The sequence below is a fragment of the Nematolebias whitei genome, chromosome 3 (assembly GCF_014905685.2).
Source record: "Nematolebias whitei isolate Nwh7 chromosome 3, NemWhi1, whole genome shotgun sequence".
Classification (NCBI taxonomy): Eukaryota; Metazoa; Chordata; class Actinopteri; order Cyprinodontiformes; family Rivulidae; genus Nematolebias; species Nematolebias whitei.
In genome coordinates, this window is record NC_056500.1 from 35,488,668 (window position 1) to 35,501,452 (window position 12,785).

General features: G+C 43.5%; 1 protein-coding gene across 3 annotated transcripts; it reads right to left on the bottom strand.

The window, feature by feature from the left end:
* Positions 1-214: 214 nt before the first annotated feature.
* On the bottom strand, positions 215-12,396 carry myoz2b (myozenin 2b). 3 transcript variants are annotated; one of them, XM_037674901.1, is made up of 5 exons: positions 12,249-12,396; positions 6,615-6,778; positions 6,175-6,262; positions 761-911; positions 215-680 (listed from the first exon to the last, which is right to left on the bottom strand). In XM_037674901.1, exons 2-5 carry the CDS (start codon positions 6,771-6,773, stop codon positions 455-457), a joined length of 624 nt encoding a protein of 207 aa, XP_037530829.1. In that variant the 5' UTR covers positions 6,774-6,778; positions 12,249-12,396; the 3' UTR covers positions 215-454. The 3 variants fall into 3 exon arrangements, with proteins under 3 accessions (XP_037530829.1, XP_037530828.1, XP_037530827.1); XM_037674900.1 differs by having other exon boundaries at positions 6,615-6,785; XM_037674899.1 differs by having other exon boundaries at positions 6,615-6,781; positions 12,249-12,386.
* Positions 12,397-12,785: the final 389 nt, after the last annotated feature.

Below are 12,785 nucleotides of genomic sequence, written 5' to 3' on the forward strand. Positions count from 1 at the left end.
CACTGAGAGGCAACAGCTCTACCAACTGAGCCTCAATGCTGCCGTTATTAAAAAGTTGATGAATCAATTTCTAGTTTATTAATTTATAATCTCTAATTTAAAGGAATAATTGAATATATACATGTATATTTATCTACAGACAGATGAGCTGTGTAAGTAGTAAATAAGTTGTAATCTTTATTCACACAACCTTTATTGTGTCTGGTGAGCACTGTGAAGATGGACAGCTGTGTTGTTGAACTCATTTTCTGCATGTTTCATTATTTACACGATATAGTCTGAATATATTTAGCTTAAAAATACATGTGAACGTCAGAATGTATCTCACAGCTTTTGGCCTTTGTATCGAACAAATCTTAGATTATTCACGAGTTGCAACAGAGCTGCCTGGTTTTACTTTTTTCTCAGGCTGATCTGACAAACTACATGCAGCTGGGAGGTCCAGTTGAACCATCTACAGGTCGTCAGACTCGGGCACGCTGACAGGCTCCAGAATGATTGTGGGTATGATAAGATGCGCTCCCTCAGATAGCCACCCCTGGGCCGTCCTGTTGAATGTGGGCCTCTTCGCCCCCGGCTCTCGGAGCTCTTGGTACTGGGGGGGATTCAGGTCCACCTCCGGGAGCTTGAATGTAATTCCTTTGGGAGCTTTGTCAAAGCCTCCGTACGGAGTAGCAACTCTGAAAATGAGATGAACATTGGAGTTTGACTGTGAGCAGCGCTGGCTCGGTTATCTTTAGACCACTGGTTGTTGTCTCACCGGTTGAAGCATTTGTACTCGGGAAGTTCGGCTCGGGGCTCCAGCTCTGGCATCCCCAGCTGGAGAGTTTCAGTGAGGCTAGGGTCACCGAGGATGGCCTCCGCCCACGGGGAGTGATAAATCCTGTGCACGGCTGTGGTGTTGAGCTTCTCTGCAGACAGAACGGTGAGGAACAGACAGAGGTCAGAACATTGTGATCTAGTCTGCAACAGGAACCTATGAGGTTAGCATCGAGCTGTTTCCTCTGGCCTGAAATTTCAAAGTGTGTGGGATTAAAATAGACTGTGTGCTTTGAAAACACTTAACACAAACAAACTGAGCTGTCTATCACCACAGTTTAAGAACCTAAAATAGCACCTTGATTATATAAAGAGCTGTGACAAGATAAAACTCTGCAGAACGAGCCTCCAAACCTTGAAAAAAATTCCAGTTCTGAGTTACATCTCAGGTGTGTTCAAGAGGGAAATGAGCTGCACAAAGATACATAACTAAACATCCTGATGCATGCTCAGTAATCCAGGTAGATTATTTTACAAGGTCAAGTCAGGTCCTCTGGACGGATTGTTCTTGTTGAAACGTTTCATATTTTATCCAAAATACTTCTTCAGTCTGAGGAGCTGCAATAAACTCAGTCTTATAAATAGCACCTTCTCATAGTGGATCAACCAGTTTTGTTGTTGACATCCACAACTAGCTGTTCACATGATAAAGGAGGACCATCAGCCTAAAAATTGATCATTGGCTCCCTGATGGCTGCTTGTTATTCACAGGGGTCTGAGCGATACTAGCAATAACAGCATTGTAAGAGGGGGACATTTGAACATGGAGGCCTCCACCCCTGTTTAATGATGGACGGGTTATTTTTACAGGGCAGCATGGTGGCACAGTTAGCAGAGCTGCTGCCTGTCAGCGAGCAGGTCACCCCGGTTCAAATCCCGGCCGGGGGCCTTTCTGAGTGGAGTTTGCATGTTCTCTTCGTGCACACGTAGGTTTTCTCTGGGTACTTCGGTTTCCTCCCATATAAAACATGTATGTTAGTCTGCCTTCAGGGCCAGGCCTTCCTTGCAAAAGAGATCTGTGATCTCAGTGGGATTTGTCTGGTTAAATGAAGGTTAATAAAAATAAAAAGGCCATACTTTAGACCTTGTTTTATCTTTTGTTCCTATACTTGACCAGCTGAGTGTTGTGGACGTCCCTGTCATCAACCAGCCCTGTGTGTATTTTAATTTGTCTTTTAACCTCAACAGCCGTCCTCATAAAGTGATTTCTCAAAGGCGAATAATCAATCAAACTGCTGTTGAAAAATTGTCAGAATCATTTTAGCTCAATTGTTTTGTTAATTGCAGTGATGCTGATTCTGTTGTTGAGTCTTTTAATAGCCACTGCTTGTCTTAAATGAGGTTGCTCCTGTGAAGCACAAATTATCCTCTCCTAAAAACTCTTGCCTTTGGAGGAATGAGGAAAATATGTTGTTCAGGAGATCATGTCGTAAGGTGGAGCGTTTCTGGAAATCTACAAAACTTGAAGTCCACAGACTGCACTTAAAGGAGCTGATCTTGACTCTAAATGAAATGATTAAGCAGGCCAGGTCTGTATATTTTTCTAATCTTGTGAGTATAACTAAGAAAAATCCAAAAGTCTTGTTTGATGGTTTCACCTTCAGGCCCTCTGGTGCCTGTATTCACATTAAATGACTGCAACAGATTTTTAAACTATTTTGTGGAAAAGGTTGACAATATCAGGTCAAGTGTAAAACCAACTCCTGGTGACATCCGTGTCGTCTCTACAGTGAGCTCCTGGTCCTCATTTACACTTGTCACTTAGAGGATGTGAAGGTTGTACTAAAAAAGATCAAACCTTCTTGTTGTGTGCTAGATGTTGTACCCACATCACTGTTTTTAAAGGTGTCTGATATTGTCAGCCCCCATGTTGCCAAATTAATTAACATTTCTCTTTAAACCAGGTTGGTTCTATATTTTTTAAAACAAAGAGCTTTAAATATGATCTTGAAAAAGCCCAACTTGGACCTCATTGAGCTCTGCAATTTCAGGCCAATATCAAAACTGCCTTTTCTTGCCAAAATCCTGGAGAGGTTACTGGTTGGGCAGTTGACTACTTTTGTGCAAAGTAATGATTTTCTAGATAAGTTTCAGTCTGGTTTCCGCAAGATGCACTGTATCGATCAACAGAGGATGCTGTCTCCTCTGTGGTCCACACTGCTCTCACCCACCTAGAGCAGAAGGACTCTTACATCCATATTCTCTTTGTGGACTTCAGTCTGCCTTCAACACCATGATCCTCCAAATCCTGATGGACAACCTATTCACACTAGGACTAAGCCCCATCCATTTTGCAACTGGGTACTAAACTTCTTAACAAACAGACCACAGTCAGTGAGGATCCACAACTTCTCTTCCTCCACCATAACCCTCAGCACCAGCTCCCATCAGAAACATGTGTTGAGCCCTCTCCTGTTCACTCTGCTCACGTATAATTTTGCAGATACCCATCCAGGCTGTCACATTTTAAAGTTTGCAGATGATACAGCGGTGGTGGGATGCATCACAAACAATGATGAGTCCAGCTACAGGCAGGAGGTGGAACACCTAGAGAGCTGGTGCAAAGAGAATAACCTTCACATCAATGTGAAGAAGACAAAGGAGATGATTGTAGACTTCAGAAGGAACAAACTCACCTACACCCCCTTGAACATAAGAGGATATGTGGTGGAAGTGGTCTCCAGCTATAAGTTCTTGGGTGTACACATGAATGACAACCTCAGCTGGGGCAACAACACCACCAGCCTGATCAAGAAAGCTCATCAGAGACTCTACTTCCTCAGACGGTTGAGGGGAGCTGGTCTGGGAAGCTCAGTCCTCACCTCCTTCTACAGGTGTGCAGTGGAGAGCATCCTGTGCTCCAGCATCAACGTGTGGCATGGAGGCTGCACAGCTGCAGAAAGAAAAGCTTTGCAGAGAGTGGTGAAGTCTGCACAGAAGTCTGTTGGAGTCAGTCTCCCCACCATCACAGATATCTACACCTCTAGATTAAGGAAGAGGGCCACCTGCATCATGAAGGACCCCACTCACCCAGCACACACACTTTTTGCCCCACTCCCCTCAGGAAGGAGGTTGAGGAGCATTAAGTGTAGAACCACTAGACTGAGGAACAGCTTCTACCCTGAGGCTGTTAGACTCATTAATCTCTAACCAGGATAATCACTGAAAAAAATCACATCATGTTGCTGCTGATCTGTTTCATGTTGATGTGTTCATGCGTGCTCATCTGCTCACACAGACTCATGTTTGTGCTGCTGTTTGACAAAATGTTTTTATGCTATTAGTGCCTAGTGTATTATTTAGCTGATGTTATTCTTAGTTCTTATCTTAGATCTTATTATTGTTTTTCTTTTACGTTTTATTGTGAGATGCAACTGGGACTCTGTGTGCATATTCTCATTCCACCACATGTACCACATGAGATGTGAATGATAAATAAATCTCTCTGACTCTTATTAAAAGTCTTTAATGACATACTGATGGCTGCAGACTCTGGTCAGTGCAGTGCATTGATTTTATTGGATCAGTCATCAGCTTTTGACACAGTCGACATTCTGTTACTTCAACTGCAAAATGAGTTAGGAATTTCTGGAACTGTTCTTAAGTGGTTTTCCTCTTATATGAGCAACAGAACCTTTTCCATGTTTGTGAATAACATACAGTCTAAGACCACTCTGTTATTGTTTGGTGTTCCTCAGGGTTCACTCTTAGGTCCTGTTATGTTCCTTCTATGCATCAGCCCCCTTGATAAGTTTATCATTAGCTTCAATAATGTGTCTTACCATTTCTATGCTGATGGCATTCAACTGTACTATTCGTTCTATGACGCAGAATTACACAAGTTTGCTGAATTAGTAAATTGTGTTTCCCATATTAAAGCATGGCTAGCTAACAACTGCCTTCAGTTAAATTCTATTTCTAAGACCGAAACCCTGATCATTGCTCCTGAACAGAAAGTTCCTTGGATCAAGCAACACCTCAGTTCTCTGGGCTCCTCTTGTCAACCAAGCCTCAGAAACCTTGGTGTTCTGTTCGACCAGTCAATGTCGTTAGAAAATCATTCAAAGCTTCTGGTAAAAAAAAACAAAAAAACCCTGCTTTTATCATCTGAGAAACATTTCTAAATTGAGGGCAATGATATCCAGATCTGACCTGGAGACAATTGTTCATGTTTTTATCTATCCTCGTTTAGATTATTGTAATTCCCTTTTTACTTGTTTTAACAAATCTGCTGTTGCTCATCTCCAGCTGGTCCAGAACGCTGCTGCGAGGCTTTTAACAGGAACCAACAGAAGGTCACACATCACACCAGTTTTATCTTCTCTTCATTGGCTACCTGTCGAATTTAGAAATAATTTGAAAATTTTAGTCTTAACTTTTAGATCTTTAAATGGACAGGCACCCCATACGTCACTGAAATGTTGACTCCTTATTAACCAGCCCGCACCCTTCAGTCTTTGGCCCTGAACCTCCTAAAGGTACCTGGTTTAAAACTCGGGGTGACCTATCCTTTCAGGTCATAGCCCCCAGGCTGTGGAATGCCCTAATCCTGTCTCTTCCTGTGGTCATCTGTTGATTCCTTTAAAAAGCACCTCAAGACATTTTTACTCAGACAAGCTTTTAGTTAAATATGTTACTTTCTGTTTTTATCAGCTGTCATTGTTTTTGTTTTATTTGAAGCCTGTATTTTGTTTTTCTGTAAAGCACTTTGTGATTGTATGTATGAAAGTGCTATATAAATAAAGTTTACTTACTTACTAAAAGATGAGACGTTTCAACAAGAAGAATCCATCCAGAGCACCTGATTTAACCTTGTTAGATACAGAACTAAAGTTGAAATGTTCACACATTCATCAGCTACCTGTTGCTCATGTGTTCCCTTTATTATAGTTCTCTAACACGAGTTCCTCGAAGGAATGCATATCGCCCGCCACCTCTCCTGCCTGAGTTAGGACTCATCTCATGTAGTAAAAATACAACAAATGTGTAAAAGTGTTCATGTTCAGCATCACTCGATGACATGGGATCGAGTGCAATTTGGTTTTGCTCCAAGTATTTGTTGGGAATTACAAAGTACATTAATCTACAACCACACTAAATGTTAGCTCCTTGTCTGTAACACTGACTGCACAGTGACTATTTATTTTATTTCTAAAGCGGTTTAGATATGGAGGCCATCTTGAATTGACTCCAAAAACTGTTGTGGACATGAAACCAGCAATTAATTTCTGTAAGTTTCATTAAAATCCATCCAGTGGTGCTACCAGGCAGACAGATGTGTAGATTATTTATGTGCAGCTGCCAAAAGAAGAGCAATAAATGATGAAAATGAGTTAAACAGCCTCTCTGAATTACCTGAAGAGGTGTTTTCTGCAACGTTTCCAGGGGATGGTGGCTCCACTTTGATTTCCACATGATGTGCATTTTCATTCAAAATGTCATTCTGCAGAAAGAAAATAAATATTTGCATGTTTGGTTTGATATCAGTGGGCCTTTGCTGAAGCAACAGGACACACAAGGACAAAAGTCTTAATAAAAGAATGACACATCAGCATGCAGCGATAAACGGTGAAGTGTCTGCTGTGGCCTCTCAGACAACAGATAGCAGCACAAGGTAAGCGTCTCTGGCCTCATCCATGTTTGAAACACGTTCTTTCCTAGAGGATGTTTCTTCATCTGCTCACTTCATGAACAGCGTGAAGGCAACTTGACAGTCTGAGGACAGAACTCCTGGGAGTCTGGACAGAATAATTAGTCCACATGCAGCGAAGAGTGATAACAACCAGCTGACTCACGTTCAGTAGCGTGTTGGCTTCGTTTTGAATGCTTTCAAATGTGTACTTGTCAGACCTCCTCTGGCGCATTTTGAACAGTCGAGATCCTCTGTTTGACAGCAGAGATAACTCCTCCAACATGATGTCCTGTGGGGTGCTCAGCTTCTTCCCTAGGTCCATGGCAACTCCTCACAATAGGAAAATATGAAAAATAAATAACATTTAGTCATTTTACAGATACATGTGTTAACATGTGGTAAATCAGTCAGTAAAGGAACATGAATGCTAACTCTATGTTGTGATTGAGATTCTCTGGTATTTACTGGATTATAAGTTTTAAAAAAAGACACATGGGCAATTGTTCAGATACTTTATCAGAATAGAATCAGAATCAGAATAAACTTTATTGGCATTGCACCAAGATACAACGTGAATAAGTATATATAGTCGTCCGAAAGATGGGAGGAGTGCACGAAGCTGCGGCTATAAAAAGCGTGGCCCTCTTATTCTTATTCAGAATAATATTTTGCTTAGATGAGAAAAGGGAAGAAAACATGAGGAGAGACGGTATAAAAAAAAAGATCTCTCACACCATGTCCTAGACAGAGCACAATTTGAGGCATCAACAAAACCTACCACAGCAAAGCAACATAAATAGATGTTATACATGTTATACATAGGCCGGTGAAAACATTGAATTTTTAAGGGAAAGTCGTAGCATAGTCCAGAGCCCCCCCTCAGCCATTGTCCAGATAAGAGGTGACATTCATCATCATCTCAGTTGAGGCTCTGTCACATGTCCACGGCCTTGGGGAAGGGAGGGGTGTGGAGACAGTCAAAGCATCTTTGTTGTTTTCAAAACATGTCAGGAGGAGTTGAGATAAGTCCGGCGTCAAGGCCACAGTTTGGGTCAGGCCGAACTCGTGAATTGTTGTTTCTGCCTTTTAAAGTCTCGCTGGTATACAGTATATTCCTATGATGGAACTCCAAAATAGCCGAATTGATCCTTTATGCCAAAAGTTGAGCTCACAGCATTCTCTAAGGTTATTCCCACCGTTCATGAGTGCTGCCAGTGAGTTCACAGTCCTGATAGCAGCCTGCTCCAGCTCCCTGCTGAAGCTCCCCAAATTCAGTCTGAGTGCTGTCGAGTTTCGACACATCCACATGAATTTATAGACAATCCAGAATTCACCAGCCAAACAGCAAAATAACCAGTTGTCATCATGAATCCAATTTGTTTCCGTTGAGGTAAGAGGGTCCTCCTTATGCCCTGACTCCTGTCAGGAGAAGTTGATCAATTTTGTTGAGAGACCAGCTGATTCTTCAAATTAAGAGGTGTGCAGAAAAAAAGAGGCTTTTTAAGGGTTCACGAGACAAAAAAGTGCAAGCAAGGAAGTGTGTGTGTGTGTGTGTGTGTGTGTGTGTGTGTGTGTGTGTGTGTGGGTGGGTGGGGGTGGGGTGGGGGGGACCAGGGAGACACATCTGGTTTCACCGGAGGACAGAAAAATAAAAATGATGACATGATCAGAACTGTGTCCATCAGTAAACATAAATAAACTTGTAATGGCAAATGAGGAATAAATTACATTTTGGCTAGCTTGAGAACCCCAACTATAGCATTATTTACATGACAGGCAATGCAGAGAAGGAAGGTAGATGTTTTATCTGTCCAAGAGACCAAGTGGAAGGGCAGCAAGGCTCGCAGCATTGGAGCAGGGTTCAAACTGTTTTACCATGGTGTGGATAGAAAGAAAAATGGAGTAGGGGTGGTCCTGAAGGAAGAGTTGGCAAAGAATGTAGTAGAGGTAAAAATGAGTGTCAGATAGGGTGATGCGCATGAAGGTAGAAGTAGAAAGTCTGGTGCTAAATTTTGTCAGTGGCTATGCTCCACAGGTTGGATGTGATGTAGAGGTGAAAGATACATTTTGGAAAGGTCTGGATAGAGAGTATTCCCAGGGAGGAGAGAGTGGGGATTGGACTAGACCTGAATGAAAAATGTTGGTGAAGGAAACAGAGGGGATGAGGAAGTGATGCGTGGGTTTGGTGTCAAGGAAAGAAACCAGGAAGGACAGATGGTGGTGGGTTTTGCCAAGAGAATAGAAATGGCTATAGTCAACACTTATTTCCAAAATAAGGACATAACATGTCTTGGACACTCGGGTAACGAGAGGGGCGAAGCTGTCCACTGATCACTATCTGGCAGTGAGTTGGCTCCGATGGTGGGGGAGGATGCCAGTCAGACCTGGCAGGCCCAAATGTATTGTGAGGGTTGGCTGGGAACGTCTGGCAGAGTCTCTTGTGAGACGGGGCTTTAACTCCCACATCCGGGAGAACTTCGAACATGTTCCGGGAGAGGAAGGGGACATTGAGTCCGAGTGGGCCATGTTCCGTGCCTCTATTGTCGAGGTGGCTTACCAGAGCTGCGGCCACAAGGTTGTCGTGCCTGTTGCAGCGACAACCCTCGAACCCAGTGGTGGACACCAGCGGTGAGGGATGCTGTCAGGCTGAAGAAGGAGTCCTATCTGGACTTTTTGGCCTGTGGGACCCCGGAAGCAGCTGATGGGTACCAGCAGTCCAAGCGACATGCGACTCAGGTGGTCGCTGAGACAAAAACTTGGGCATGGGAGGAGTTCGGATAGGCCATGGAGAATGACTTCTGCATGGCTTCGAGGCAATTCTGGTCCACCATCTGGGATCTCAAGGGGGAAAAGCAGTACACTACCAACACTGTTTATAGTGGGGGTGGTGTGCTGCTGACCTCAACTCGGGATGTCGCGGGTCGGTGGGTGGAATACTTTGAAGACCTCCTCAATCCCACCGGCACATCTTCCACTTAGGAAGCGGAGCCTGGGGACTCTGGGTCAGGCCCTCCAATCTCTGGTGCTGAGGTCACCGAGGTAGTTAAAAAGCTCCTCGGTGGCAGGGCCCCAGGGGTGGATGAGATTCACCCGGAGTTCCTTAAGGCTCTGGATGTTATAGGGTTGTGTTGGCTTACGCGACTCTGCAATATTGCATGGACGTCGGGGAGAAGTTCCCCTGGATTGGCAGACCGGGGTGGTGGTCCCCCTATTCGGAAAGGGTGACCATATAGTGTGTTCCATCTACAGGGGGATCACACTCTTAAGCTTCCCTGGTAAGGTCTATTCGGGGGTTCTGGAGAGGAGGGTCCATCGGATAGTCGAACCTCGGATTCAGGAGGAGCAGTGTGGTTTTCGTCCTGGTTGTGGAACACTGGACCAGCTCTACACTCTCAGCAGGGTCCTGGAGGGTGCGTGGGAGTTTGCCCTACCGGTCTACATGTGCTTTGTGGACTTGAAGATGGCGTTCGACCGCGTCCCTCGGGGAACCCTGTGGGGGGTACTCTGGGAGTATGGGGTACCGGGCCCTTCGATATGGGCTGTTAGGCCCATGTATGACCGGTGTCAGAGCCTGGTCTTCATTGCCGGCAGGAAGTCAGGCTCATTCCCAGTGAGAGTTGGACTCCGCCAAGATTGCCCTTTGTCACAGATTCTGTTCATAACTTTTATGGACAGAATTTCTAGGCGCAGCCAAGGTGTTGAGGAGATACAATGTAGAGCAAAGAGGGAGGTAACAAAGGCAAAGCAGAAGGTGTATGATGAGTTGTACTGAAGGCTGGACAATAAAGAGGCTGAGAAGAACTTGTACTGATTGGCAAGACAGAGGGATCAGGCTGGAAAGGATGTGCAGCAGGTTAGGCTTATTAAAGATAGGAATTGTAATGTTCTAACAAGTGAGGAGAGTGTGACGGAAAGATGGAATGAGTACTTTTAGGAACTAATGAATGAAGAGAATGAAAGAGAAAGAAGAGTAGAGGTCATAGAAACTGTGGACCACGAAGCAGGAAAGATTAGTGAGGGTGAATGAAGTCTGGAAAGTTCTGAAAAGAATGAAGATGGGGAAGGAAGTAAGACTTGATGACATAGCAGTGGAGGTTTAGAAATGTCTTGTAGAAATGGCAGTGAGGTTTTTGACTTAAATATTCAATGGCATATTGAGGGAGAGAAAATGCCTGAGGAATAGAGAAGAAGTGTGCTAGTGCCCATTTTTAAGAACAATGGTGATGTACAGAGTTGTAGCAACTACAAGGAAATTAAGTTGATGAGTCACACGATGAAGATCTGAAAGAGAGTTGTGGAAGCAAGACTTTGACTAGAAGTGACTATTTGTGAGCAGCAGTATAGTTTCAAGCCAAGAAAGATGATATGATGAAAAAAGTAATTGTGATGACTGTAATGTGTTTATGAATAATAATTAAAAAAATCTAAATGTAAATTACTCCCATTATTTACAACCATGGACAACAGATGATAAAATCAAACAAACTCTTAAACTGTGGTTGACGAGACAGAGAACAGCAGTTGGTTTGACGCTGGTGTTAAAAGCGGACACTGATTTATTTTGGACCTGTGAGCAGATTTAGAAAATGTTCTCAGGTGTTTTATAAAGTTCATCCTTTCTGTTTCCAGCCGTTTGGTAAAAGAACCAAACAAAAACAAACATTGTGTTTAAGTTGGGGTTTAGGACGTGTCCTCGGCCACGTGCGCTGACAGAATGTCCCTCAGCTGTTCAGACATTCATGTCTCCCCCACCTCACAATATAAAAAGCCTCACAACTCTCCCTCTCCCAACACCCCCACCCAGAAATAGACTTTCGGACAAAGAACAAAGGATTATCCACCCCCTGGTGGTAAATCAGCCTGTTTTATTTCTGGGCGGCCCTAACATTTTGAACCCGGATCAGAACCTGGCTTGTCTTTTCCAGCACGAATAAATATCTAACATGATCTGTTAGCAATCAAATTGTGTGTTGAGGATGACTTTTAGCTACTACCACCAAAGTTAAATTTAATTTCTCTAAAGCTGACTGACTCACAGCCTTTTTGGTGTTTGCTAAGGTTGATTGGCTGCAGCGGCCATCTTGAATCAGGCCGACTCCAAAGAATGAGCAATGAGGAACATTTGATGATTTCTGTCTGTGACTTTTATCAGAACTAGATCATAGGATATTTTACTAATAGGCAGATGGACAAACACACACACACTCAGACACATGCAACTACACAAATGCTCACCTTTCATGGTGCTGGACAATCATGTACTATCACCATCCACACTTCTGCCAAATGTTTGTTTGCCTATTCACACCAATCTGAAGTCTTTCTAAGTGACCAGTTAAACGTGTTGTGTATCCTTCAGAGCTGTAGTGTTTCTCATTTTGTTCTTTCCGCTTCAAGTCTTTAATTTCTTTATGGTGATGTGTGCCTTTAGTGATGCAGTTTGTCTTCAGTCAGCTGATGAAACATGAAAACCAGCTTGGGTTAGTTCTGTCAAACATTGTTTTTTGTTATGGTTATTGCCTCCTCTCCAGTTGCAGAACTTGACATCGATGCTTTAGTTCATTTAAATGCTGACCAAGTCGTGCATGGCTCTGTTGTGCTGACAAGCAGCCGTGGTATCAGACATGCAAAGTGCAGAAGTCAAGCCATCATCGCCCTAAACCTAATAGATGAACCAAACTGAATCCACTATTGACGGTCTAGCCTTTTGTTTTTAGTTGTCATAAACTTTATTTTAGTCATGAAAGAAGCAGGTCATTTAGTATAACTTAACGAACTTAACGAGGCGCGGTCGTACCTGTGATTGTGTCCCTGCTGTGCAGCCAGTACCCTTGACGTGGAGACCTGGAGAATCAGGGGTCAACCCACAGCGTGGAGTGGGATCTTCCCTGATCTTTACACTCTCGGACACTAAAACTAAACTGTGAGCATGTGTGTCTCAATGTGTGTTGTGAACGGAATGCAGCTTACATCAATAGGCTAAATTTAACCTGCCAAACACTCAAATCCTGCTCTCAGAGCCCTCGGGTCTGGGCCAGCAGGCAGATGCCTGTACGTGTGCACGGATCTTCCTACAAGAAGGAGTCCCACCCAGGAAACGGTTGTTTCCTTACTTCTGATCCTTACACTCACCTGTTCTCAGGGCCTACCGTAACTCCTGCTGGATGTTTCCTCTCAGACCAGCTCAAGTCACGTTGAAGACGTGCAGAGCTGTGACGTGTTTTCTTTAAAACTCAAATATAACGTAAAGTTTCTACATTTAAAAATGAAACTCAGTCTGAAAACAATTGTTTCCATCTGTACAAGTGAAGTTCCAACACTGTGACAATTCATG